The sequence below is a fragment of the Drosophila sulfurigaster genome, chromosome 2R, assembly GCF_023558435.1.
Source record: "Drosophila sulfurigaster albostrigata strain 15112-1811.04 chromosome 2R, ASM2355843v2, whole genome shotgun sequence".
Classification (NCBI taxonomy): domain Eukaryota; kingdom Metazoa; phylum Arthropoda; class Insecta; order Diptera; family Drosophilidae; genus Drosophila; species Drosophila sulfurigaster.
In genome coordinates this window covers 36,787,539-36,811,628 of record NC_084882.1, presented here as the reverse complement: position 1 = coordinate 36,811,628, position 24,090 = coordinate 36,787,539, and the positions used below count along the sequence as shown (strand labels likewise).

Below are 24,090 nucleotides of genomic sequence, written 5' to 3'. Positions count from 1 at the left end.
AAACTTTTCCCATTGCCAGCGTCCTGATTCCGCCCTTTCTTCCGTCGTAAAAGGGTTAGTGCTCAGTATAATGATAAGAGAAAGAAGGAGAATTGGGCGTATCTGCTGGTAAATGCTCTTTAACTTATTACTGCGGCAGCTGACTGACGTCGTTATGCCAATCATTTCTATTCCCCCAAAACCACGAAACCTCAAATCGAGGCCCATTTAAGTTCTATGTTCGTAGTGCAATGACACTCAATGCTAGTCACAAGATTAAGCAGAAGAAGTTTGAATCTAATCATCTGAAATGTTGCTGCGAACAGCAGCTCAAAATGTCATTGGATTACGAGTACGACTACGAGTATGTTACGAGTGCGAGTATAGCGAGAAATTCGTTTAAACAAAAGCTTAAGTGCTTGTGCAGAACGCAGCGGATATTCGCATTGCAAGGCACTTCTTGGCGTGCTCATATTACTGGCTTCCCTTTCCCACTTTAGTCCTTTAAGCAGAGACGACTCCGATGGCAAAGGGTCGCCTTTAAAAATTCCATGACCCTAATTTTTTCGGAAGCAACTGCAACATTTGAAAAACTGCAATTAGGCTGTAACATGTCAGAGGGGAGCAAAGGCAAGAAGGAAATATAGGGAGGTGGCGAGGGGGCGGTGTGCGTCTGCTTTTGGGTTAAGCACATGTTATGTTGCAGTTGCAGCTTCTACTGCTGTACTATAGTACTGCCATATATAGTAGTAGGAACTGCTGCACGCTTAACGAGCAGCGCGACGCGGACAGAACGACATGACTGAAATGAGACTCGACTTGGCAGCATGCGGCAGGCAGTCTGTGGCATCCAGTTGCTGCTGCGCTGCTCGCTGCTCTCTGCTCTGCTCTGCAACTCAAACGCAGGCAGGTGCAGACTGTGGCAACATTGTCGCTACCCGTCAGCCATCTCCGGCGTTGCCTTTGCTGTCTTTACAACAACTGCGACTGCACAAATATGTGCGCTATGCTATCTGTGTCTGCATGTGTGTGTGTGTGTGTGTGTCTCTGTTTCTAAGTATGTCTTTGTGTGTGTCTGTGTACTCTGTGATGGCTACCCGCAGTTGGTGCGCTCTGCATGCATGACAAATATAATTGCAACACTTTGTGGGCGTGTTTGAAGTGACAAGAATTTTGACACCATTTCGGTCTAAGGACACATTTGTTTGCATCTTTAACTTAATTTGACGCCGACGGAGTTCTTAATTAAAGCTGTCGCTTTTGTCTTCCTCTCCCTTCTTTTAACCAACTCCTTCCTCTTCGTTCAGAGCCATCCAAACTTAAAGAACCCAAGTATGCAAAAAGAGAAATAAAAGTAAACCTTGCCTTCGGCTGCCCAAGCTTAAATACTCATGCAGTCGAAGACATAGTTTCCACAGCAGCTGTTTTCCCTGTTCCAGTCAACCAAGTTTTGTTTTACTTTCCCCAACTCAAACTTGAAATTTTCCTCAAGTTTTGCATTTGCATTTTTTACTAGGTCAACACTATAAATTAGAGGCATGTAAATAGTGTGCACACATATTGCAATGCCAAATATCTTTAATTTGTGGCCAGAACAGAATTTAATTTCTCAATCGATTTTTCGATATAGTAGAAGTCTCTATCAAGATAGCTTTTGAATTGAACAAACAAAGCAAATATAGTCGTAAAAATAACATTGCTTGCATACAAGACATATTACTATGTAGATTATCTATAATCTTTTGCCAGTTTGCCGTACCAATGAATTACTCTTAGACACGAACTCTTTCAACACGAAATTTTTCTAGAACGATAAGAAATTAACATGGTGCAACATTACATAACATTAATGTTAAACATTGGTAGAAAAGTATACACAATTTAATAAAAAAAAAAAAACGTAAATGCTTTAACTCAAATCCAATTGCACACCAGCCCAATTTCAATTCAAAGTCTAAAATGAAATTTATTGCCAAAATAAATTCCAATTCCGCATTGATCCAGATGCGTATTCAAGAGTTCGATTTGACATAAAGCAAGACTCCTTCGAAACACCAAATAAATAGTTAAACAAGGCTACAGAAGATGAAAGAAGTAAAACTTGGAGGATTAAAGTCGCTAACCGAAATGTTTGTGCACAAATGAAATCTAAATAAATGGAATAAAAGTTTGGCAGAGCACGGATTGAAAATAGTTTCAAGACAACTTTAAACCAGAGCGATTTAAAAGAAGACTAAACTCATTGTCTGCTTAAGTGTGCGAATATCAAGTATACGTAATGAAGTCGGACATCCTTAACCCATTCGACCCTTTTAGGCGAACAATAAGAGAGTCGCCACACAATTGTACCTCGGCACACGCTGCATAGATTAAACTTGATTTATTATAGACTTTTCCTAGCATACGAGAGAGAGTACAGCGATAGACTGAGAGCGGCTTAGGCCGTGTAGGTGCTGGTGTCAAAGCCGTTGGCCAACATCTGCTGGTCAATCCAGCTGCGAGCGGTGGCAACGTTGGCATAGGCCGCAGGAACTGCGTCATTGCAGCCAATGCCCCAGGCAACAATGCCGCTTTGCTGATAGCGATTCTCGGAGGCAAGGCCAATGGGGCAGGCGAGTGGGGCGCCACCGTCGCCCTGGCAAGTGTCGATGCCTCGCTGGCCTCCCGCACACATGAACGAGCGATCCAGGGCGAACTTGGGTCCGAGGCGAGTGCCACGGAACTGCGTCTGGCAGGTATTGAAATCGACCACAGGCAGCGGCACGCGTTTCATGATGACGCTGTACTTGCCGGCGGCGCCAAACACATCCTTGCCCCAGCCGGTGGAGTAGCAGGTGGTGCCACCAGCGGGCGTGGCTCCTTGGGGCGGCAGACAAACCACATTAATGTGATCCGCCAGCTTGAATGGTTCTGTCAAGATGACGAGCGCAAAATCGTTGGCCACATTCCGCACCTTGAACTGCGGATGTGTGATGATGCGTTGTGCGCGTAGCTCTTGGTATGGCAATCGCTCCCTCGTTGTCTGTGCATCCCACTCGCCAGCGCGAACCAGGAAAGTGCCGGGAGCATGCGGTGCCACACAATGTACTGCAGTCAGCACCACCTGTGGATGGATGAGGGAGCCACCGCAGAACAAACTATAGTTGTTGGCATGCAGCAAGGCAATTGTCCAGGGGAACTCGCCGAAACCAGCCTCGTTCTGTGTGGCGCCCGTCAGCGTAAAGTCCAAACCCACATTGCGTATGCCGCAGCCTTTTGGTTGATCCGGCCTCTTTTCGACTGGTGTGGGATTCAAGACTACGTCGCGAGTGCGGTTGCCGGCACAGCAAACATCGACGGAGGAGGGACATACGGGATCGTCGTCGCTAAAGCGAATGTCAATCTGTCCAAAGCCGTCGAAGGATTCGTCCTCGGTGATGCTGTTCGTCGAGGGATCGCACATGTAGTAGGGCACGCAGTTGCAATTTGCTTGCTTGCCACTGACGGAGTTGAAGTCAATCACCGGATTGCTGGCATCGATTGGGTCGGGAGTCACTACACGGCCAATGCCAGTTCCTGCGCCTGGGTTTCTGGTCTGCGCTGGCGTCGGCGCTGGCGAGATCTGAGTTGGCGTTGCCGAGCTTGGGTCTGTGTTGAAGATATCTGCAATGTTGCGGTCCAAGATCGATGAGGATTGCTGTGGTGCAGCACTGACAACCGCCAGCAGAGCAACAGTCAAGATAATTGCAGGCGACATCTCGATCTCTGAAATAGAGTTGTATTGAGTGTTGATGAGATTGAATTATTCGCATTAAAAAGTCCCCCAATTAATGCTAATAACAGTATTTCGTTAATTAGCGCGAGGGAAATTTTCTAATGAAAACCTGAGAATCCCGTTTAACTTGTTTCGCAAATTTAAGAGTTGTCAGAACAAATCGAAGCGAGCAAGTTTACATTGTTGAACGAATCCCTGCTATATTTGTATTTGTATTCGCACGCACACTCTCACAGCCACACACTCACACGCCCACTCAGCAGGTTGTATACTCAGAAATGTCAACAATATTTCAATGACGTCAAAATTAATTCAAACGGATTTTCCCGCAAGCGTAAAATCTGGCTAAAGCGAACAACTAAAACGATTGTGACTAACCTGGTTTTCAGATAGTGGTATTGATATTGGATTCGCTCTTGTGCAGTTCCGCGATAACCTTGACTTTTGCTCCAAAAAAAATCCCAGCACAACTTTTGATTATCGCTTGAGTATTATTATTAATCTCTCGGAAGCCAGACAAAGTTTGTAAACTTTAAATCTGCTAAGCGGCCACCTGAGCGTTCTGACCGCGTTCGAATTTCAATTACGACTAACTCGATGAGCTTCAGCTCGATCAGATACATTGCACGCATGAAGCGAGCTTTTGAGTGAAAGCTCTCTCTCTCTTCGGATCTGAGCTGCTGATAAGAGAGAGACGCGATCTTGAACTTACGATCGGAGAGCCATCGCTATTCAATACTCTTTCGCAAAGCGCGCACTTCATTAATCACAGTTGAGCTTGTGACCAGCTCGATTGGGAAACCGGTTTCCGTTGTGTCTTGGGCCTTTGGATGAGCAGCTTGTTCATTGTCCATTGTAGGCGTCCCTCGTTCGTTTTATCAATGCGAATTCTAGCACTTGCCATAATACTTATTAATCATAGACTTATTGTTGCAGCCGAGTTGGCAGACTGCCTCCTACCTCAAAGTCAACTCAGTACTTATGGCGATTACTCAATAATCTCCCCCCTATCTGGCTTTAGCTCAAGTTGCCCATTTGCATAGATAACAACGGCAAGGCAGAGTTCTGGCCTTCCACTCATGCTCACTATAAATATTTTATTTGACACTCTCGGCCAGGAGAGTATGTTGCCCCAAGCACATGAACATTCCTATTCCCACTCACATGTGAATACATATGTATGAATGTGCACAGAAGGTATGCAAAATCGAAATCGTTTGATTGCCATTGATTGTGGAGAATGCCTCGGGGGCATTTCCTGGCAGCAATCAAGCCATTTTTTCAAATTATTAGCAACAATCAATGATACTCTTTAGCCCAGAAATACTTTAAAAATGCTAACACTGTTTTTTTAAACCATATGCAAAATAAAGATATACATTACAGCCATATATCCTTACAATTACTAATGTATAAAGCTTAATTAGTCGAGCATACCAAGGAATATGATAAATAGGGTAGTAGTGGGAGGAATCTAATATATTCTTGCTTACCTGCCAAGCTATTTGTGTTCTATCATTATAAATTTAATAGTAATTACTATGCACATCAAATATTCGAATTTCTCGACTAACCATATACCATAGTATTTGGTTCTGTATTCAAATTAAGCGAGGATGTTTTGATTTAATGTAAAATAATAAATAACAATTTATATTTCAAATTCTGCAAAATAAGAATGAAAATATTAAATTTACAAAGTACATATATCTATTAAAACTATTCAATTTCCCGAGTGCACAAATATCTACTTCTGTATCAAATTGAGCGTGGGAATCCTGCTGTAATTCTAAGTAGTAATTAGAATAGTTGCTTGCACTTCGAATGCAACATGTGTTGCGGCATCTATATAGTATCAATATGTATCTGTTTGTCTACTGAAGGGTGTGTGTGCATATTTATTAGAATCAATCACATATGCATACGCATGCTATTAAGCAAGTTCAACGAACGGTTTTTGCGATTTACATTTTGCCGGTGGAAGCGGCTTGTTCAAGTTCATTAACTCGAAAATCATTACAACAATTAAAACCTCCTCAAATGTTTTTCAACACGACGAACTGCTTTGCACCCTACAAAGTAATGTTGCAAACACCCTGTAATTTTCCTATATTGTAAAACAAACTTTACGTATGGAATATCACACCTTTCTTGATAAGCATGATGGAATAGATGATCAAGTAATATATTTTCATAAAAATAACAAAAAAAATAAAATGATGGATTCAAATTAGAAAGCTGCCTATGATAGCTTCGTAATAAATTTAAATATATTCAGAATAGTTTAACAAACTTTAAAGAAATGCTAATAAGGCGCGGCGCTTTAAAATTTTTGTTGCTTAATGAGGTTACAAGCTCAGTTTTTAACATGCACACAATACACATAACATTTTATATTTATTTACCATACTCGTATGTAGCAACTTAATATTTCATTTACTTAGTAGTTATTTTAATTTGAAGAGCCCCGAGGAATCACAGTGCAATACGAAATCCACGGTTTATTCATGCAATTCGTTGATTCTAATTACTAGGGTGTGAGTGTGGTCAAAGTATTCAGAATTTACCATTTTTGATACCTTCTGGAATTTGTAATACTTATTTCCCATGACGGCAGCAAGTGTATAAAAGCAGCCCTAGTCAAATTTGTAGGTACAATTGCTGTATTGGATAGCAGTTCGATAGCACTCATTCGCAATCGCATTCGCATCAGTTGGATTACATTTGACGAAGGAAACGCCTTAGCCATATTATTTGGATTTATTCACCAAAAGTGAAATCTGTGCAAGTGAAAGTGATAAACAAAAGAAGATCCTTAAAAGACATTTCCAAAGACACTATCTTCAATAAGCAAAAGTGATTAAAACCCAATCAAGTGCAATGGCAAACAATATGGTCTTAAAGAAGGATAAGAAATACTCCAGATCCCGCCCCGATACGGATGGCGATGATATTGTCATTTCCGGAATGGCTGGCAAGTTTCCAAACTCGAAAAATATTTCCGAATACGAGTACAATCTCTACAACAAGGTGATTAAAATGTTACTCATATATGTGATTGATAACAAACGAGTTTACAAAATGCGACTAATGTGACGTAATTGTGAAATCTGTATTACAATCTAAAAATTAAATTATTATTTCAACATCTCGAAATGACAGAAAGTGGAATTTTTTTGTGTGAAGGAAGTTTTTTTTAATGAACGTTGTTTTATATCGTAAAACTGAATTCTATTCATATTTAATTTATTCTCAAATGTGTAATATACAATTATTAATATATATTAATATTTTCATTCACTTAACGAAGCTCAAGCTTATTCATTTAAGGTTCAATAGAACTTAGTTAAACTTAATATATTAACTTGTGTGACATATTTATAATTTGTCAGGTGGATATGGTAGATGACGATGAGCGTCGCTGGCGCCACTTTAACCCAGAGATTCCCAAGCGTTCAGGTAAAATCAATGGACTGGAGAAGTTCGATGCCACCTTCTTCGGTGTGCACTTCAAGCAGGCGCATACAATGGATCCTCAGACCAGAATATTGATAGAGACTGCCTATGAGGCGGTCATCGATGCTGGCATCAATCCCAAGAGTCTGCGTGGCACCAAGACGGGCGTCTATATTGGATCTTGCATCTCAGAGTCGGAGAAGACCTGGTTCTATGAGAAGGTGTCATCAGGCGGCTTTGGCATCACTGGCTGCAGTCGTGCCATGATGGCCAACAGGATCTCATACTGTTTGGGATTGGAAGGACCTTCTTTCCTGCTGGACACCGCTTGCTCTAGTTCGATGTATGCCCTAGACAATGCATTCAGTGCGATTCGAAATGGCGAAATCGATGCAGCAATTATTGGAGGATCTAATCTATTACTTCATCCATTTGTAACGCTGCAATTTGCAAGACTTGGTGTCTTGGCTCCCGATGGCTTCTGCCGCCCCTTCGATAAGGATGCCAGTGGCTACACTCGATCGGAGACGATCAATTGTCTCTTCTTGCAGAGGAAGCGTGACGCCAAACGAGTTTACGCTAGCGTTATTTATTCAAAGACCAACTGTGATGGCTACAAGCCAGAAGGCATTACTTATCCCTCGGGCAAGGTTCAAGAGAAACTTCTAGAGGAATTTTACAAGGAAATCGATCTGACCCCCAATGATCTAGGCTACCTGGAAGCTCATAGCACTGGTACCGTCGTTGGTGATCCAGAGGAATGCAAGGCTATCGATAGCGTGCTCTGCAGTCAAAGAGCAGAGCCTCTTTTGGTAGGATCTGTCAAGTCGAATGTAGGACACTCGGAAGCTGCCTCAGGCATTTGTTCCCTGGTCAAGGCTTGCTTTGCCTTTGAAACCGGATTGATAGCGCCGAATATTAACTTTACCGAGGTTAAGCCATCAATTACCGCACTTGCCGAAGGCCGATTGATTGTGGTTAAGGACTCGACACCGTTGCCCAAGCCCTACATCGGCATAAACTCCTTCGGCTTTGGCGGCGCTAATGCTCACGCTATTCTGAAAGCATTTCCCAAGTCGAAGACAAACTTTGGCCTACCAGAGGATGATCTGCCCAGGATTCTGACTTGGGCTGGCAGAACCGAAGATGCCATCAACGAGATCTTTAATGCCATCGAAACAAAACCGCTGGATGCCGAGTTCATTGGGCTGCTGCAGAATATACAAGAGGAGGATGTGTCGGGATTGGTGTTTCGAGGCTATGGTGTCTTTACTAAGAACGGCGTGGAACCCACGAAGGCTGTGGCCCGCGATGTCCAGCATTACACTGGCCTAAAGCGTCCCATTGTCTGGGTGTACAGTGGAATGGGTTCGCAGTGGAACGAGATGGGCTTGTCCTTGATGACGATTCCCCGATTCCGGGAATCTGTTGAAGTTTGCCACAAGACTTTGTTGCCCATGGGATTGGATCTGATCAACATCATTACCTCAGATGATCCAGCCATTTACAAGAACATCCTTAACTCATTTGTGGGCATTGCTGCCTGCCAGATTGGCCTGACTGATGTCCTGCGCTCCCTTGACTTGGAACCCGAGTACATTATTGGTCATTCCGTGGGTGAATTGGGCTGTGCCTATGCTGATGGAGGTCTGACCGCTGAGCAAATGATCCTGGCTGCTTATTACCGTGGCAAAGTCAGTGTGGATGCGGAGAAGATCAAGGGATCGATGGCTGCTGTTGGCATTGGCTATAAGACAATCAAGCAGATGCTGCCCCCAACTATTGCGGTGGCCTGCCATAATGGCGCCGACTCCTGCACCATCTCGGGACCTATTGAGGATGTCGCCCAGTTTGTCGCCGAACTCAAGGCCAAGGACATCTTTGCCAAGGAAGTTCCATGCTCAAACATTGCCTATCACTCTCACTACATTGCTCAGATGGGCCCGCCATTGCTGGCTTACATGAAGGAAACCATTCCTAACCCGAAACCAAGGACTTCCAGATGGTTGAGCACCAGTGTACCCAAGAGCGAATGGGAGCAGCCCGAGCGGAAGATTTGCTCTGCCGAATACCACACGAATAATCTGCTGAATTCTGTGCTCTTTGAAGAGACCTTCGCTCTGCTGCCTAAGAATGCACTGACCATTGAAATAGCTCCTCATGGTCTGTTGGGTGCCATTCTCAAACGTTCCATGCCCGGTGGCGTGCACATTCCTCTGACGCATCGCGGAAACAAGAACAACGCACTGTTCTTCATGACAGCGTTGGGCAAGTAAGTTGGGAATTGAAAATATGTATTCTAGTGCTTTAGACATTTCCTTTATTTTCTCTAGACTCTATCAGAATGGCGTCATGGTGCCCGTGTCCAAGTTGTACCCCAAGGTCGACTTCCCAGTCTCACGTTCCACGCCAAGCATTAGTTCCCTTATCCGCTGGGATCACAGCGAGGACTGGTTTGTCACCAAGTATGAAAACATGAAGACTAAATCGAGTGGCGAACGCGTTTTCCCCATTAACCTCGCCAGCGACAACGAGGAGTTCATGAGCGGTCACGTCATTGATGGCAAGATCCTTGTACCCGCCACCTGCTACCTGCAGTATGTCTGGGAAACTTTCTCCTTGATGTATCACGGTCCCAGCTATATGGACGTGCCCGTCGAATTCGAGGAAGTGCAATTCCTGAGGGCTACCAACATGTCAGTGAACGGCGAGGTTGAACTAAACGTGATGATTCACTACGGCACAGGACACTTTGAGGTAAGTTTAAAAGAATACATATATTCGATAAGCCAGAATGCTAATATTCTTATTGTCATTGCAGATTACCGAAGGAGGTAGTTTGGTGGTTACAGGCAAGATCAGGGAGATTGAAAGCCCAACCATACCGGAAGTATATCACTTCAAGCAAGAATCGGACTTCCCAATGGTGTCCAAGAAGGACTTCTACAAAGAACTTAAGCTGCGTGGCTATCATTACAATGGTGCCTTCCGCGCTGTAAAGAGCGCACGCTCCGATGGACTCTACGGCCAAGTCGAATGGAACTACAACTGGGTAACTTTCATGGATGCAATGTTGCAGATCCAGATTCTGGGAACAGATTCCCGTTCGTTGCTGTTGCCCACTAAGATTCGTAAGCTGCGCATTAATGGCGTGCATCACTTCGATCTGATGACCAAAATGGACCCCGAAAATCGTGTCTTTGATGTCTATGTTGATCACAAGTATGATCGCATTGTTGCTGGAGGCATTGAGCTGACTGGTCTCCATGCCAGCCCAGTACAAAGACGTCGTCCTCCTGGCATTCCAGTGCTGGAGAAATACGAATTCATTCCCTATCTACCAGCTCCAGAATTATCTCTATCGAATGCCGCTCGTCTCTGTGTGCAACTAGCTCTGGAGAACATTGCAGTAATGAAGGTCAAACTAGTGGAAGTGGACACTGATGGCAGAGACACTGTGTTAGGCAAGTTCACCGAGGCGATCGAAGATTTGCCAGTCATTACCGGCGAATACATGTACCTCACTGACAGAAAGATAGAGGAAATACCCGCCATTCACGTAGAGAACGGCAAATTGTCGGCACTCTCAAATTACCACTTTGTGGTAGCAGGTGGCATCTGCGGCGAACTCAATGAGGATGTGATTCAGAATGCCCAGAAGGTGCTGGTGGACAATGGCTACCTGTTGATCCGAGAACGTCCCACAACGAACCTTGCCAACCTGAAGTTGCCTGAGCAATTCCGTCTCATTACTGTGATTCCACTCGACAACAACGAGGAAGTCTATTTGCTGCTGCAGAAAATCTCCAAGAAACTACAGATCCAACCAACCGTGGTCAAGGTATCCGACAATGATTCCAGCTTCGAGTGGCTCAATCAGGTGCAGTCTGCCATCAGCATAAAGAGCCATGTCGTTGCCTACGCCTTTAAGGAGAAGCTTAATGGATTGGTTGGTTTGGTCAACTGTCTACGCAAGGAGCCCGATGGTAATCTGGTTACGTGCTTCTACATCGATGATCCGCGTGCACCCGAGTTCGATCTCGCAGATCCATTCTATGCGTCGCAGTACTCACTGGGCTTGGCCTTCAACATCTATCGTAATGTAAGTAGCTATTTTAAACCTTAAAACTCTTTACCGACTTTCTCTGTTCTATAGGGCACCTGGGGCAGTCTCAGACATCTACAGCTGCCAGCGGTCGACGAACTGAAGCCCAGAGTAGATCACATCTATGGCAACGTGATGCAGCGTGGCGATCTCTCCTCGCTGCGGTGGTTCGAGGGACCTTTAGCGCCCGAGGATTGCATGATAAAAATCGCCTACTCCTCGCTGAACTTTAGGGACGTGATGCTTGCCACTGGTCGTTTGGCTGTCGAGCTCTATGGCAGCAATCGTATTGATCAGAGTTGTGTGCTTGGCTTTGAATATTCGGGCATCAATACGCGAACAGGTCGACGCATCATGAGTATGGTGGTCAAGGGTGGTGTCGCTTCTTATGTGGAAAAACCGTCAAAGCTCATCTGGGACATTCCCGACCATTGGTCTCTGCAGGAGGCAGCCACCGTTCCCGTTGTCTACATCACAGTTTACTATGCCTTCTTTATGGCCACCGACATTCGCAAGGGAAAGAGCATTCTTATACACGCCGGAACCGGAGGAATCGGGTTGGCTGCAATTCGCGTGGCCTTAGCCTACAACCTGGAGGTGTTTACCACTTGCAGTACTCCACAGAAGAAGCAGTTCTTGCTCGACACCTTCCCTCAGCTTAAGGGTAAGTTAGCATACATTCAAAATGAATTATATTTATTGACACCAAACCCTGGCAGAGTCGAACATTGGCAATTCCCGTGACACTTCATTTGAGCGCATGATACAGCGAGAGACCGATGGCAAGGGAGTTGACTTTGTGCTGAACTCGCTCTCTGAGGACAAGCTGCTGGCATCTGTGCGGTGCTTGGGACAATCGGGCCACTTCCTCGAGATTGGCAAATTCGATATGGCTAACGACAGCAAACTCGGCTTGGGCGCCTTCCTCAAAGAGCTCACCTTCCACGCCGTCTTGGCCGACAGCCTTTTGGTGGCATCTGATGAAGACATTTGGGTAATTACTCCTTCCCCCTTAACTGCTCTAACATGCCTGCTTAATTGAATTCACATTAATCATTTCAATGCGCAGCACTTGAAGAACCTCATTGACTTGGATATTGCCAGTGGCATCATCCAGCCGCTGCCAGTCACCGTCTTCCCTGCCCACGAAATCGAGCAAGCCTTCCGACACCTCATAGGTGGCAAGCACATTGGCAAGGTTATCATCAAGGTGCGCGAAACTCCCGAGGCTCCCGAGACACTTCCTGTGCGTGTACTCAGCCAAGTCTACTTCAAGCCACACATGAGTTACGTTATTCCCGGTGGACTGGGTGGTTTTGGCATGGAGCTGGCTGATTGGATGGCGCTGCGAGGTGCTCGCAAGCTGGTGCTTAGCTCCAGTCGTGGCATAAGCAAGGATTATCAGTCCTACCGAATTGCGTAAGTTAATTATTAAATGACATATAGTTGTATACTGAAAAACTTTTTCTTTTACAGTCTTTGGAAGACCTATGGCTGCGATGTGGTGGTTAACACAGCTGACATTTCCACATTGGAAGGTTGTCGCCATCTGCTGCAAGATGCAGCCAAGCTGGGTCCAGTCGGTGGCATCTTCAACCTGGCTGTTGCTCTGCGAGACGGCATCTTTGCCAATCAAACTGCCGAGCAGTTCGTAGAGAGCTTCTCACCCAAAGCAGTGGCCACCAATCACTTGGATGTCTTATCTCGCCAACTGTGTCCGCACCTTGAACACTTTGTAGTCTTCTCCAGCGTGTCCTGCGGTCGCGGCAATGCTGGACAAACCAACTACGGCATGGCCAACTCTGTGATGGAGCGCATCATTGAGGGACGCTACAGGGATGGACTGCCAGCCAAGGCTATTCAATGGGGCGCTGTTGGTGAAGTTGGACTTGTGGCTGATATGGCAGAGGATAAGATTGACATGGAAATTGGAGGCACACTGCAGCAGCGCATCTCATCTTGCCTCCAGGAATTGGATACCTTGCTTACAGCCAAAGCAGCGATTGTGGCCAGCATGGTGGTTGCTGAGAAACGTTCGGGTCGCTCTGGAAACGAAAGTATTATCGATACAGTGATGAATATCATGGGCATTAGGGATCTCAAGTCGGTTTCCCTGGGCACTACCCTCTCCGAGATGGGCATGGACTCACTCATGGCTGTGGAGATAAAGCAAACTCTTGAACGCGACTTTGAGCTGGTACTCACACCTCAAGATCTGCGAGCACTCACCTTCCAGAAGCTGCAGGAATATGTCGAAGCCAGGGAGAAGGACAACACTGATGCCGTAAAGATGATATTCGCATCCGAGGGCAAGCTCTTGGGCATGGATCTGCTGCTACGCAATCTGGGCGATGAATCTCACTGTGATCAAATCATGTTTGCCCTCAAAACAAATGCGGCGCCTTCAAAGCAAAGTGTACCGCCCAACATAATCATTCCTGGTATGGAGGGCACAGCAGGTCAAGCCTGGTACAACATTGGCTCGAGCTTGCAGAGCAGAGCGAATGTGCTGCAATTGCATCAGTTTGCTGGCCTGGAAACAGTCAGCGAGATCGGACAGCAAGCTCTGGAGGTAAGCGACCTCTTTTAGTCACTAAAAACACACAGAACTAATCCAATTTTTTTTAGCACGTGAAAGCGCAGCTGAAGCCATCAGATCCCTTCTACCTCATTGGCTACTCATACGGATCCTTTGTGGCCCTGCAGCTCGCTGCACTCCTTGAGAACTCTGGCTTCCGTGGCCATGTCATGCTCATCGATGGTGCGCCGCATTTCCTTAAAAGACTAACAAATCTCCACCTGGGCGAGAACTTCTCAGACAACGATCTCTATGACCTGCTCTTCTCGAGCATTGTCAACCAAATCTTCCCCGAGGAGACCAAGGAGTCGGCAGCCGTCATCTTCCACAAGCTCGACACCCCACAGGAGAAGATGGATCTGTTCATGGAGTATGTGGACAAGCAGAGCGCCTACAGCAAGGATTACTCCCGCACCATGGTCGAGGCCATGTTCCGCAGAGTGAAAATGGCAGCCAACTTTGACTTGGACAGCGTAAAAGACCTGAAGTCACCTATTACCTTAGTGCGACCCGCAGAGGTCTCGTTGCAGGACATCGAGGAGGACTATTGCGTGTCGCAGCTAACATCGGGCAAGGTGACGCTCAAAGTGATCGAGGGCAATCACACAACCATGCTGGATAATCCCGTGCTGCCACAGCTGATCAATGACTTTGATCCTGGTCTGCTGGACGACAAGAACTTTGAAGAGTACATTCGAGACTCGAAGGCAGTCGCCGTGGTCTAAACCAACTTAATTATTCTATACTATATCCTATGAATAACCAGCTAACCACTTAATCTTAATCTTTAATCCAACCTACACTTGCACTAATCCAGTTTCCTAAATAATAAAAACAAACATTTTATTTAACACCAAACCCAACTGTAGTCTGACTCGCCAACCAATCTGAATCCATTCCGCAATTGCAATTTCTATAGTAATTCAATAATAATAATAAAAAACATTTTATTTTAAGGACACACACTTTGTCAACTTGTGATTAACGCGGCGTCTTCATGGCTTGCTGCACTGTCTGCTGGAGCAACTGCATCTTGTGGTAGCTGGCCACGTTGCTGAAGGTACTGAGCAGCGTCTCGATCTCCTTGCCACTGATCAGAGGCACAAAGTTGCCAGCACACGTGCAGAATTCGGCAAGATTCTCGCGCTTGATCTCGTTACAGCGGACACAGCGAAGATCCTGCAGCACAAAGGACATGAGTTTGCGTTGCAACACATCAATCATGCGCATCTCGATCTCCTCGTTGTCGTAGGCCACATAGCATTGGGCGCACAACCAGACAGGACTGCCAGAAGAAAGAGAGAATGAAATAATAAAACTGGTAAAATGAAGAGCAGAATTCACTACTCACATTCCATCCTTCATTGCGCGCTGCTTGTCCTTGCAGAGATCCAAGTCGCGGCAGTGGTTGCACGCCTTGCAGATCACCTCGTTGATAATGTACGTGTCACAGGGATCCGTCCACTCGGCGAGATCTGAGAACTCGCCAATGCCCACCAGACGAAGCATATTGCGTCGCAGCTCGTTGATCTGCTCTGCCAATGCCTTGTCCACGCTCAGGACCTTGACCAACGTGCGAATTAGCTGCAGGCCAGGACTCGACTTGCCTTTGCCGTAGTTCTTGTGCAGCTTGAGCACCGAGTCGAAGGCTGTGTGGGAGATATCCTTAATGGCCTGCTCCGTGCTTTTGCGTTCCGCCATCGATTGCATGAAGAGACTGAGCAGCGATTCGAACTTCTCGCGACATTCGTTCTCATCCGGCAGCTGCTCGGCAATGGTCCAGTTGAGCTCGAGGGACAGCTCCTCCTCTTCCTCGTCAGGTAGCTGCTGCTCGTCCTCGACTGCTGCCAGCTGCACATCATCATCATCTTCGTCGTCATCCTCCTCGCCACGCTCGTGCCTGGCCTGACTTTGGCGCAACGTTGTGTTACCCGCCACAATTGAGGACACGGTCTCGTCAATGCCCTTGGGCAGTCTGCCGCGTATGCCCGAAAAGTTTGACTGATCCAGCCAGAGCATAAAGTTCCAGCACTGCTCGAAGCTCAGCTGAATGGAGTGGAACATCTCCTTGTTGCGCAGACTCTGCACAATGTAGTCCACATATCCCAAAGCATCCGACACCGTCTTCTTGCCCGAGCTCAGTATGATGCGATTAAAGTCCGCATAGACAATGCTGGCACCCAAACGCTTGAACTCCGCAATGATTCGCAGGAACATCTTGCGCATCAGATTGTTGAGCGAACGCCGTAAAGCAGGATCGTAGAGCAAGGCATTGCTAGAGCGCACCCAGCGATAAAAGTGCACGATCTGAAAGTCGGAGAAGATGTTCTGATTTATGGACACCTCTCGTAGCCATCCATTCACCATGGAGCGCATGACGCGAAAGGCGGCCGAGCACAAAGCAGTCTCATCGTAGCTGGGCAACGTGGCCGCCGGCACAGTGCCAATCATCTCCTCCAGCGAGGCCTGCGGCATCACATCGAACGTGATGGCCGAGGAGGCGCCCTCCATCTCCTGAATCTTGTTCGATTGCAGCAACGCACTCACAGCCAGACTGTCCAGGGCCAACTCCACGCAGACATCACCATAGAAGCCGGCGCGATTCTGTACCACGCTGATGCTCTCCTCGAACTCGGCCAGCAGCCGACTGTCGTCCGCTTCCCTTCCACCTAAATCTGGACGCGTGCTTGCAGACCACCAGAGCACAAAATTGTGCTTCTGCAGCAGGCGGGCGAAGAAGAGATCAGCGCCAAAGAGAACAGTGTCAGGTGGCATGTTGCCAATGGGCACATGGAAGTAGCGACACTGATCCAGCATTAGTTCCAGCACATTGTTGAGGTTCAAGAAGTGCCGCACTACAGCTCGAGCGCCCTGACGCTGCCAGTCGAGGCCAGAGAGTAGACTTGCATCATCAGAAATGTGAATCTGCGCCTGAGGGAATTCCAGCAGCACAGGCATCGCAGTGCTCAGTTTTCTCGTCTCGATTGCCGTCTGCAGGCAGAGCATCGTTGGACCCAGTTGCTCCTGCTTGTAGGCGGAGAGCGCACGTTGAATGTGTCTGTAGATCTGCTTGACATCCACCTCGATGAGAATCTCGAAGGTAAAGTCCTCGGCAGGCAACTGCTCCGCTTGTGCCGTCTGCTGTAGATTCTTGAGCAGTGCCAGACGCTCGGCGGTGTAGAGTTGCTTCATGTTGGGCATTTGATTGGTGCGCACAGTGTCCAGGGCAAAGACAAAGGCCTTCTTGCTGGGCAGCAGGAAGAGCGCCCACATCTCCTTTTTGGCCGTGGGAATATTGTGCTGATAGAGATACAGCTTCCTCAGCTTGTTGCTCGCCTGCTGCAAATAACGCACATGAGACTGCGGACGCTGTTCTAGCTGTTCGATGTTGAATGACTCCAACTCCCGCGTGGAAAGCAAAGCCAGGCGACGCGCCTCCTCCCGCTGCACGCCACAGATGCAGCCCATGTCCATGAGAGCGCGGAACTCGAGCGTCATCTGTGTTTCGTAGATGCCCTCGATGTCCGGCGTGGCCAAGTCCGCCAGCATGCCCAGACAGTTGTCCCTGAACAGCTGCTCCGGCACGCTGTAGCGATAGAGATTGTAGACGGGACGCGATCGGGGCAGCACGCGATTTACCTTGCGCCACAGTTGTCCCTCCTCTGGCGGGGCCGCGCTTCGCTGATTCACATAAAATATTCGCGGCACCGTCAGCTTAATGCGATGCAGTTCGTCCCCTATCAAAGCCCACACTGTAAAGTGTCCTAGATCATTCACAGGCACGAGTTGAAGTATCTGCCAGGGTTGATCGAGCAGCGTGCGCTGTGCCCGTCGCAGAAATCCGCCCAAGGTGGCGGTGGCTGTGGTGGCGCGAGTTGCTGATGCCGAGGTGGATTCATCGCCTCCTCTGGAGCGCTTGTTTTGCTGCCTGCAGCGTTGGCGCTGCTCCTGCTGCCACGCCCACTTGCGCTTCTGGAAACGCACCCACTCCACAATGGTCTTGCGTGTCTCTCCTATAGCAGGAGGCGCTCCTAAAGCCTGTCTCCAGGTCTTGGGCTGTGCATCTCCTTCTGCCTCCTCGCCATCCTCCAGCTGCACGCGCTTGCGCTTGGTCACTATGGGCCTGCCTGAGGAATCTTCCTGCTGTTTGCCCGCTAGATCTTCCATATCTCCAAGCTCTATCTGTTTGTCCTCCTCATTCGTTAAAGCTGCTTTGGGCCGCGGGCGACTGGTGAACATCTCATTGATGCGTCGCTGCTTCAGCACATCATTCTTCTCCAGCATCTTCTTGTGCAGCCAGTCGGGATGCTGCACCCGCGGCACAGGATTCGACAAACCTTGCAGCGCCGCGGGAATTGTGATAATCTTCTGTATCGTGCCGCCCAAGCGTTCGATATAATAGTTCCAATCCAGCACATCCCGAATATCCGCATCGCCCATGGTGTTATCCTTGAGCCAGCGTCGCAAGTGATGGCGACGCACACTCGCCTCCGACTGGAAGATGGCCAGCGGCACAGCCCGCTCTGTGACTGGCGCGCCCTCGGGTTTCTTAGAGATGATGTACTTGCAGGCGAGACCCGCATCCTTGACCATCTGCTCGCCCAGAAACTCGGCCAGCCGCTTGGCCGTAGAAATCGAAGTGCTCTTCTGTGCACCATATTCCTCCAGTTTCTTGGACATGGACTTGTTCTCGGCAATCAGCTCAAAGAGTTCCGAGTCCGGCAGATTCGAGCCACGACTGTAAAGCACATCCAGCCAATAGTCGGCCACCTTGGCTACCGAGGCGTAGCACTCCTCCAATGTGCTGCCCGCAAGGAAGGATTCAAAAACTGAACTTTGGAAGTTCTTGATCAGCTGCAGTTCGCCACGTCGCTTCACCTCGAACCCCTTTAACTCAGCCAGTGATCCATCAAAGTTGAAAACCGCATAACGCTTCTTCAGCTTCTTTCCCTCCTCCTTAGCGGCGGGCAGCACCATGGCCAAGTAGGGGCCATCCACCTCGAAGAAGATGGAGTTCTCATCGCGCACCTCATAGGTGCTGTTGCCATCATCATCCTTGCGCAGCTCGTGATACTGATCGTTGGTAAAGTGATCCTTGACCATCGTGTTGAGCACCGCATTCGGATACGAGATGTTGATCTTCTTCTTTTTCTCGTGCGTCGTGTGCACCGTGAACTCCTGCGGAAACGAGCCCGGCAATATGCACCAGATACCATCAGTGTCCAGCTCCAGCGGGCGTCCCACCTTCTCGATAATCTCGCGTGCCTTCGTGATGATGTTTGAGCCCGTGAGGCAAACGATGCCCGCCATGGGCATTGAATGCCAGCGAGCGCCACGTCGCATCACATAGCCGTAGAAGGAGTTCAAGATACACTTATGCGCCAGCTGCAGTGAATCGTAGAGCACCTCCCTGCCCTTGGCAGCCTTGATCTCCGCCGCATCCCCGGAAGCGACTGCCGCATTCACAGCCGCCTTGGCTGTCTTCGTGAGTCCTTTGTACTCGTAACGACGATCGCGAAAGGCGCGCACGGTGTCCACATAGAAACTGTTCTCCTTCTGGCAGATGGTTGAGTTGCGTGTCTCCAGCTTTGTGATCTTGGTCTTCTTGTACGCCTTGCGGCAGTAGTCCGAAAGTCGCTTTTTCTCGTACGCTGCCTGATCCTCCTTGGACAGCTCGTGAAAGGCGCGTGTGGCGCCACCTGGAAACAGCGGAGGGAACTTCTCCGTCTCCAACTGCTGCTGGATGCGCTGAAACTCGTTGCGCGAAGCGGGCAACATCTCGCCACGCCACAGCCAATCCATGGAGCGTTTGCAGCGCACGCCGGGTTTATTAAAGTCGCAGGCAGCGCAGTCGAGATCGGTGACCATGGCCGAGGGCTGCAGGCGGTTGGTGAGAATGATGTTGGGGTACATGGCGCCCACATCCAAGTGATAGATGACCGGCTGTTCCAGGCGATTTGGAATGTCGTGTAATCCCTGCAGCGCCTGAATGATCTCCTGCTTCACCTCGCTCATGTTGGTCACCTTATCGAGTGGAATTCCCTCCTCCACCTCGATGGCATGCTTGAGCACAGCGTCCACGTGGTCCATCAGCTGCTGCACCATGTTGGGATCCAGGCGAAAGCGACACGGAATGTCCGCACGAAAGACACCAGACTCCAAGGCCTCCACATGGCCACCCACATATGTCTCCGAGTCCAGCACATGTCCCTCGTTGGACAGTTTGTTAAGCTCGCTCATATGCTTGTTGGGATAGACAATGTTAGCGTGGTAAGCTTGCACCATGAGCAGCGTCTCGCAGAGTGTGCCAGATCCTTTGCGCAGAATCTCATCTGGCTCCATGGGAATAATGGTGTTCAAGGCAAAGATGAAGGGATGCACATACTTCATGTACAAATAGTAAGTGGCCACAGCATCGGAGACGGAGTAGTTGGACAGCACCTGCGGCTGCTCGACAGCCATGCGACACATGTCCTCGGGATCCAGCTCGACGGGATCGTAGCGTAACTTCGCCTTGGCCACCGCTTTCAAGCCCTGCGATCCCACGGGCAAATAGGAATCACGCTTCACCCAGCAAAGGCAATCCATGTGAATGGAGGGACGACTCAGATAGTTTCCGTCGCGCATCTTGGAGAAACCTATCTCCTGCTTCATGTCCAGATCATAGACAGCGGCGCGCGTCTCCACAAAAGGCCAATCGAAGAAGTCGCCATTGTAGGTTACCACAATGTGGGGACGCACCTCCATGATGTGATCGAAGAACTTCTGTAGCAGTTGCATCTCGTTCTCCTCGTTGAACACGATGAAGTTGCCCTCAAACTCCGGTTTTGGAGTGTACTCAAAGTCTGCCACATCACTGGAGATGATCTCACGATTGGTGATCAGATATCCTTGGCCATCAATCATGTACGAGATCATCATGATCTGATCGGTTTGGGCATCGGGAAACTTCAGCGGCAACTTCGTCGTCTCAATATCAAAAGCAAGCACAACCGGCTCCGGTCTGTCGAGGATGTCCTGGCGACAGCTGATCACGGGCATCTCAGTACCGCTGCGACAACGAATGTTGTACCACTGGCCACAGAAGATACGCAGATCGATGGAGACGCGCACATGGTACGGAACATCGTGTTCCCTTATATCCATGATGCAGTCCATGTAATCTTGCTGCCTTTTGCCACTGCCATCGTCTGCTCCGCTAGACTGAGCCAGAGAATTGGCCAGCATTTGCATGTAGTAGGTATTGGACTTCTCACGCTCCGTATTGCGACGCACTGCAGCCATCAGCTCCCTTCTAACTTTAGTCATAGCAGTTTGATTGAGAAAGGAGAGTTTTAGGTAATGCTGCTGCAATCCCGAGAGATGATTCGCTAGATCCAGATCCTCCTTGGTGATGTGCTCCAGGCTGGCTAGCTGCCCGGAGTACTTGCGGCCCAAAAAGCGCGCCACCTCCAGGTGCATGTTCTCCTCTGGACGAATAAGCAGATACGGTTTATAGGCCACGGTGCACTTGAAGCGGGATCCGTCCATCTGAATGAAGAACAAGTCGAGGGCGGCAACTAGCCGACGGTCATCGTCCAACACTTCGTTCTGCGCAAGGGCAATGCTATCTATTAGTAATATTCTTATATTGTTTATAGAAATTATTCTCTCACGGCATGCATGTTGATTAAGTATCCAGTGCGCTCCAAGCTGTCTTTGACCCTGTCGAAGCCATACTTGGAATCGATCTTGTCGTTCTCACGCGACTGCCGGTAGCCTGCCTCATTGAAGAAGTCGTCACTGGAAAAAATATTGAGTATTTCATATTCGTTGTCTGCATTAAGAAATTAATTTCTTACCCCTCAGCACGAGTTTCGCTCACAAATTTGCCAGTGTTTTGCAGCACTTTTGCTTTGCCAGCTTCAGCCATTTTTATGTTTTCACTCTATCAACAATGGGGAATTTGCATTTTCTTCTCGTAATTGCAATTTGTTTATTTATTTTATGCACTTTGCAAATTTCGCACAATCTGCGTTGTTTATAGGCCAAAAGCGCGCGCGAATTTTAACAGTTTACGTTGCAGTAATCGATATGTTTTAACAGCAAACAGCTGACTGTCCCACAAGTTATCGGTAACTGGTTACATGATGTAAATAGCTCCTTCTGAATTCAATTCAGAGTTATATAAATTTAGGTAATTTTTATAGCGAGAAATTAAGCTTTTTTCTTTGAGTGATTATTGTATAATGCTTCGATAAATTCTCACTTTCTAGCAGTTTAATTTACTGTTGAACGCAAAATTGAGGCACTTAAAGTTGGCTGCAAGTGTCTGACTCAACTTAACGAAACAACTCAACGAATTAATTACTTGAATAATTCGTTAGCCTAATTAATTAATAAATTCGTTGAAACTAAAGAAACATAAATTATTTTATTTAGTAGTAACAAAATATTTGAAAGATGTTACATCGTAGATAGACATTCGCAGAAATAGTATACTTATTCAAATTTCGCGCCTATTGGCACGCATTAAGCATGACCAGGTGTCGGTATATCGTGTTGGGGTTAAAATGAATCTTTTTCGACATCTTACTCGGGGCACACTTCACTACGGAAGCAGCTTTTTAAAAAGCTTTTGGAAAGCTCTGTTTCTTTCTCATTTTAAATGAATGAATGATGTCCCGTTTTTTTTGGACCCTAACAATTATTTGCTTTTGTCTTTTAAATGGAGCCATCTCTTTTGTTTTTGCATAAATCGTAAAATGCAACAGTTGTTTGCGATAAGTTTGAATGCGTGTCCCCACATGAAACTATACCATGAATACTCTAGTTTTATACGGCTAAATTCGGCTTCAAACTGATTGATTGTCTTAAAGCAAGTAGTTTGTTCTAGTTAAGTTTGTTGCCACTTGAGTTGGTGGACCTAAATACGAGCCTACATGCAGTCGTACTTTAAACATAGTCAGTTTTGCTTTGTGGCCGTAACTCAGTCGTTTGCTGCTTGCATTGCCAGCTTGACATCAAATTACACACGCACACGACCAAATTCATTCATAAAATCCGGCTCACCTACACGCGTAGTAAAAATGCAGTCGGCAGCAAGCAACATGCACACACAGACAGACTGCATGCATTCACACACACCTAACGCTGCGCGCAAGCGCTCTCTGCTTTTGCTCTCGCGCACAGATTACACTCTCTCTCTCTCACTCTCGTGACTCTCTTTCGTTGAGTTAGTCCTGTTGCGGCGTCGTCGTGCACTTGTCGCTGTCACTGTCGCTGTGCACAAAATTTAATTGCTCGCCCTGCTTGGGGAAGTTGACAATCTTTTTTTATATTTTTGTTGCCGCCGCTGCGAGTCGTCAGTCAACCATATTTGTTACACGTGTTCGTTATGCAAGGCTGCGCCACTGGAACAACAGGAGGGAGCAGGAGCCGCTCAATCTTATTGCCCTATGTGTAGCTGTCCCCCTATTTAGTTTGCATCGTCAAACACTCACACCCATACAAAAGTAATTTATGCGAAAAGCGTTGCCAGAATATAAACACATGCATATGGATATGTGAGTGGAGGTATGTATGTTTGTACTGTAAACCTGTTTGCAGCCTTTCTGGGAGCGCTTCACTGTGCACACAGTGGGCACATTTCGACAGTCGTGTGTCACTGTGCGTCGCTTGCTAAAAATGATTGCTGCACACACACACGCATTCACACAGCAAATACCCATACACATGCGTGCCTCACACACATGTAGCGTTCTGACCACGCAGAGTTTTTTTTTTCGCTTTTTTTATCGTTGTTGTTCTGCTGCTCGCAAGCAACACTTTGTTTTTGTCGTTTGGGTAATTCTGATTTTCTTTTCGCTCAGAATGCATAGTGATGGGTGTGTGTGTGTTCTGCTCTCTTTCTGTTTGCGCAAAAATCGGCTCTCTTGTGGCTCCCACGCGCAGCACTCTCTCTTTGATCGTTAATGCGTACATTTGACAAAAATCATTTTGCATATTTACATAAGTACGACTGTCTGTGTGTGTGTGTGTGTTAGTGGGTATACAATATGCTATTTTATTTTCATTCTGTTTTGTGTGGTGTTCTTTATGTGCTACCAATACCAATGCAAGAGCAGTGCAAAAATTACTCTCGCTTTTTTAGCGTTATCAGTTGCCCCACACTCTCGAGCTCCACGTTTCTCCGCTCCTTCGCGTTCTGCTTTTGCTTCTGTCTTGCCTGCTCTGCTC

At 47.4% G+C, this 24,090-nt stretch overlaps 4 protein-coding genes across 4 annotated transcripts in view; 1 reads left to right on the top strand and 3 right to left on the bottom strand.

Moving 5' to 3' along the window:
- LOC133839126 (glutamine--fructose-6-phosphate aminotransferase [isomerizing] 2) overlaps positions 1 to 7,373 on the bottom strand; it is a 120,058-nt gene extending 112,685 nt beyond the window's left edge. Inside the window, exon 1 of the mRNA XM_062270470.1 lies at positions 7,364 to 7,373. The gene's annotated coding sequence lies outside the window, so the exon portion shown is untranslated. The remainder of the gene's footprint in view (positions 1 to 7,363) is intronic.
- LOC133835917 (phenoloxidase-activating factor 2) lies at positions 2,345 to 4,310 on the bottom strand. Its single transcript, XM_062266104.1, has 2 exons — positions 4,112 to 4,310; positions 2,345 to 3,723 (listed from the first exon to the last, which is right to left on the bottom strand). The coding sequence occupies exon 2, from the start codon at positions 3,713 to 3,715 to the stop codon at positions 2,417 to 2,419; it is 1,299 nt and encodes a 432-aa protein (XP_062122088.1). The 5' UTR covers positions 3,716 to 3,723; positions 4,112 to 4,310; the 3' UTR covers positions 2,345 to 2,416.
- LOC133839124 (fatty acid synthase) lies at positions 6,390 to 14,730 on the top strand. The gene is made up of 9 exons (XM_062270467.1): positions 6,390 to 6,763; positions 7,126 to 9,461; positions 9,523 to 9,946; positions 10,011 to 11,291; positions 11,346 to 11,958; positions 12,014 to 12,288; positions 12,364 to 12,713; positions 12,771 to 13,866; positions 13,923 to 14,730. Exons 1-9 carry the CDS (start codon positions 6,614 to 6,616, stop codon positions 14,595 to 14,597), a joined length of 7,200 nt encoding a protein of 2,399 aa, XP_062126451.1. The 5' UTR covers positions 6,390 to 6,613; the 3' UTR covers positions 14,598 to 14,730.
- A 69-nt stretch (positions 14,731 to 14,799) lies between these two features.
- LOC133839125 (DNA polymerase epsilon catalytic subunit 1) lies at positions 14,800 to 21,921 on the bottom strand. The gene is made up of 4 exons (XM_062270468.1): positions 21,714 to 21,921; positions 21,528 to 21,654; positions 15,224 to 21,462; positions 14,800 to 15,157 (listed from the first exon to the last, which is right to left on the bottom strand). The coding sequence occupies exons 1-4, from the start codon at positions 21,782 to 21,784 to the stop codon at positions 14,854 to 14,856; spliced, it is 6,741 nt and encodes a 2,246-aa protein (XP_062126452.1). The 5' UTR covers positions 21,785 to 21,921; the 3' UTR covers positions 14,800 to 14,853.
- Between the last annotated feature and the right edge of the window lie 2,169 nt (positions 21,922 to 24,090).

What these genes read in the sequence shown, in the direction of transcription:
- LOC133839125 (XM_062270468.1), bottom strand. Translation starts at nt 21,784, where the DNA reads ATGGCTGAAGCTGGCAAAGCAAAAGTGCTGCAAAACACTGGCAAATTT. An exon ending in AGCGAAACTCGTGCTGAGGG is followed by an intron (nt 21,655 to 21,713) that starts GTAAGAAATTAA and finishes TATTTTTTCCAG; the next exon opens with TGACGACTTCTTCAATGAGG. An exon ending in CGCGCAATGAAGGATGGAAT is followed by an intron (nt 15,158 to 15,223) that starts GTGAGTAGTGAA and finishes TTCTTCTGGCAG; the next exon opens with TCCTGTCTGGTTGTGCGCCC.
- LOC133839124 (XM_062270467.1), top strand. Translation starts at nt 6,614, where the DNA reads ATGGCAAACAATATGGTCTTAAAGAAGGATAAGAAATACTCCAGATCC. An exon ending in CACCTTCCCTCAGCTTAAGG is followed by an intron (nt 11,959 to 12,013) that starts GTAAGTTAGCAT and finishes AAACCCTGGCAG; the next exon opens with AGTCGAACATTGGCAATTCC. An exon ending in CATCTGATGAAGACATTTGG is followed by an intron (nt 12,289 to 12,363) that starts GTAATTACTCCT and finishes TTCAATGCGCAG; the next exon opens with CACTTGAAGAACCTCATTGA.
- LOC133835917 (XM_062266104.1), bottom strand. Translation starts at nt 3,715, where the DNA reads ATGTCGCCTGCAATTATCTTGACTGTTGCTCTGCTGGCGGTTGTCAGT.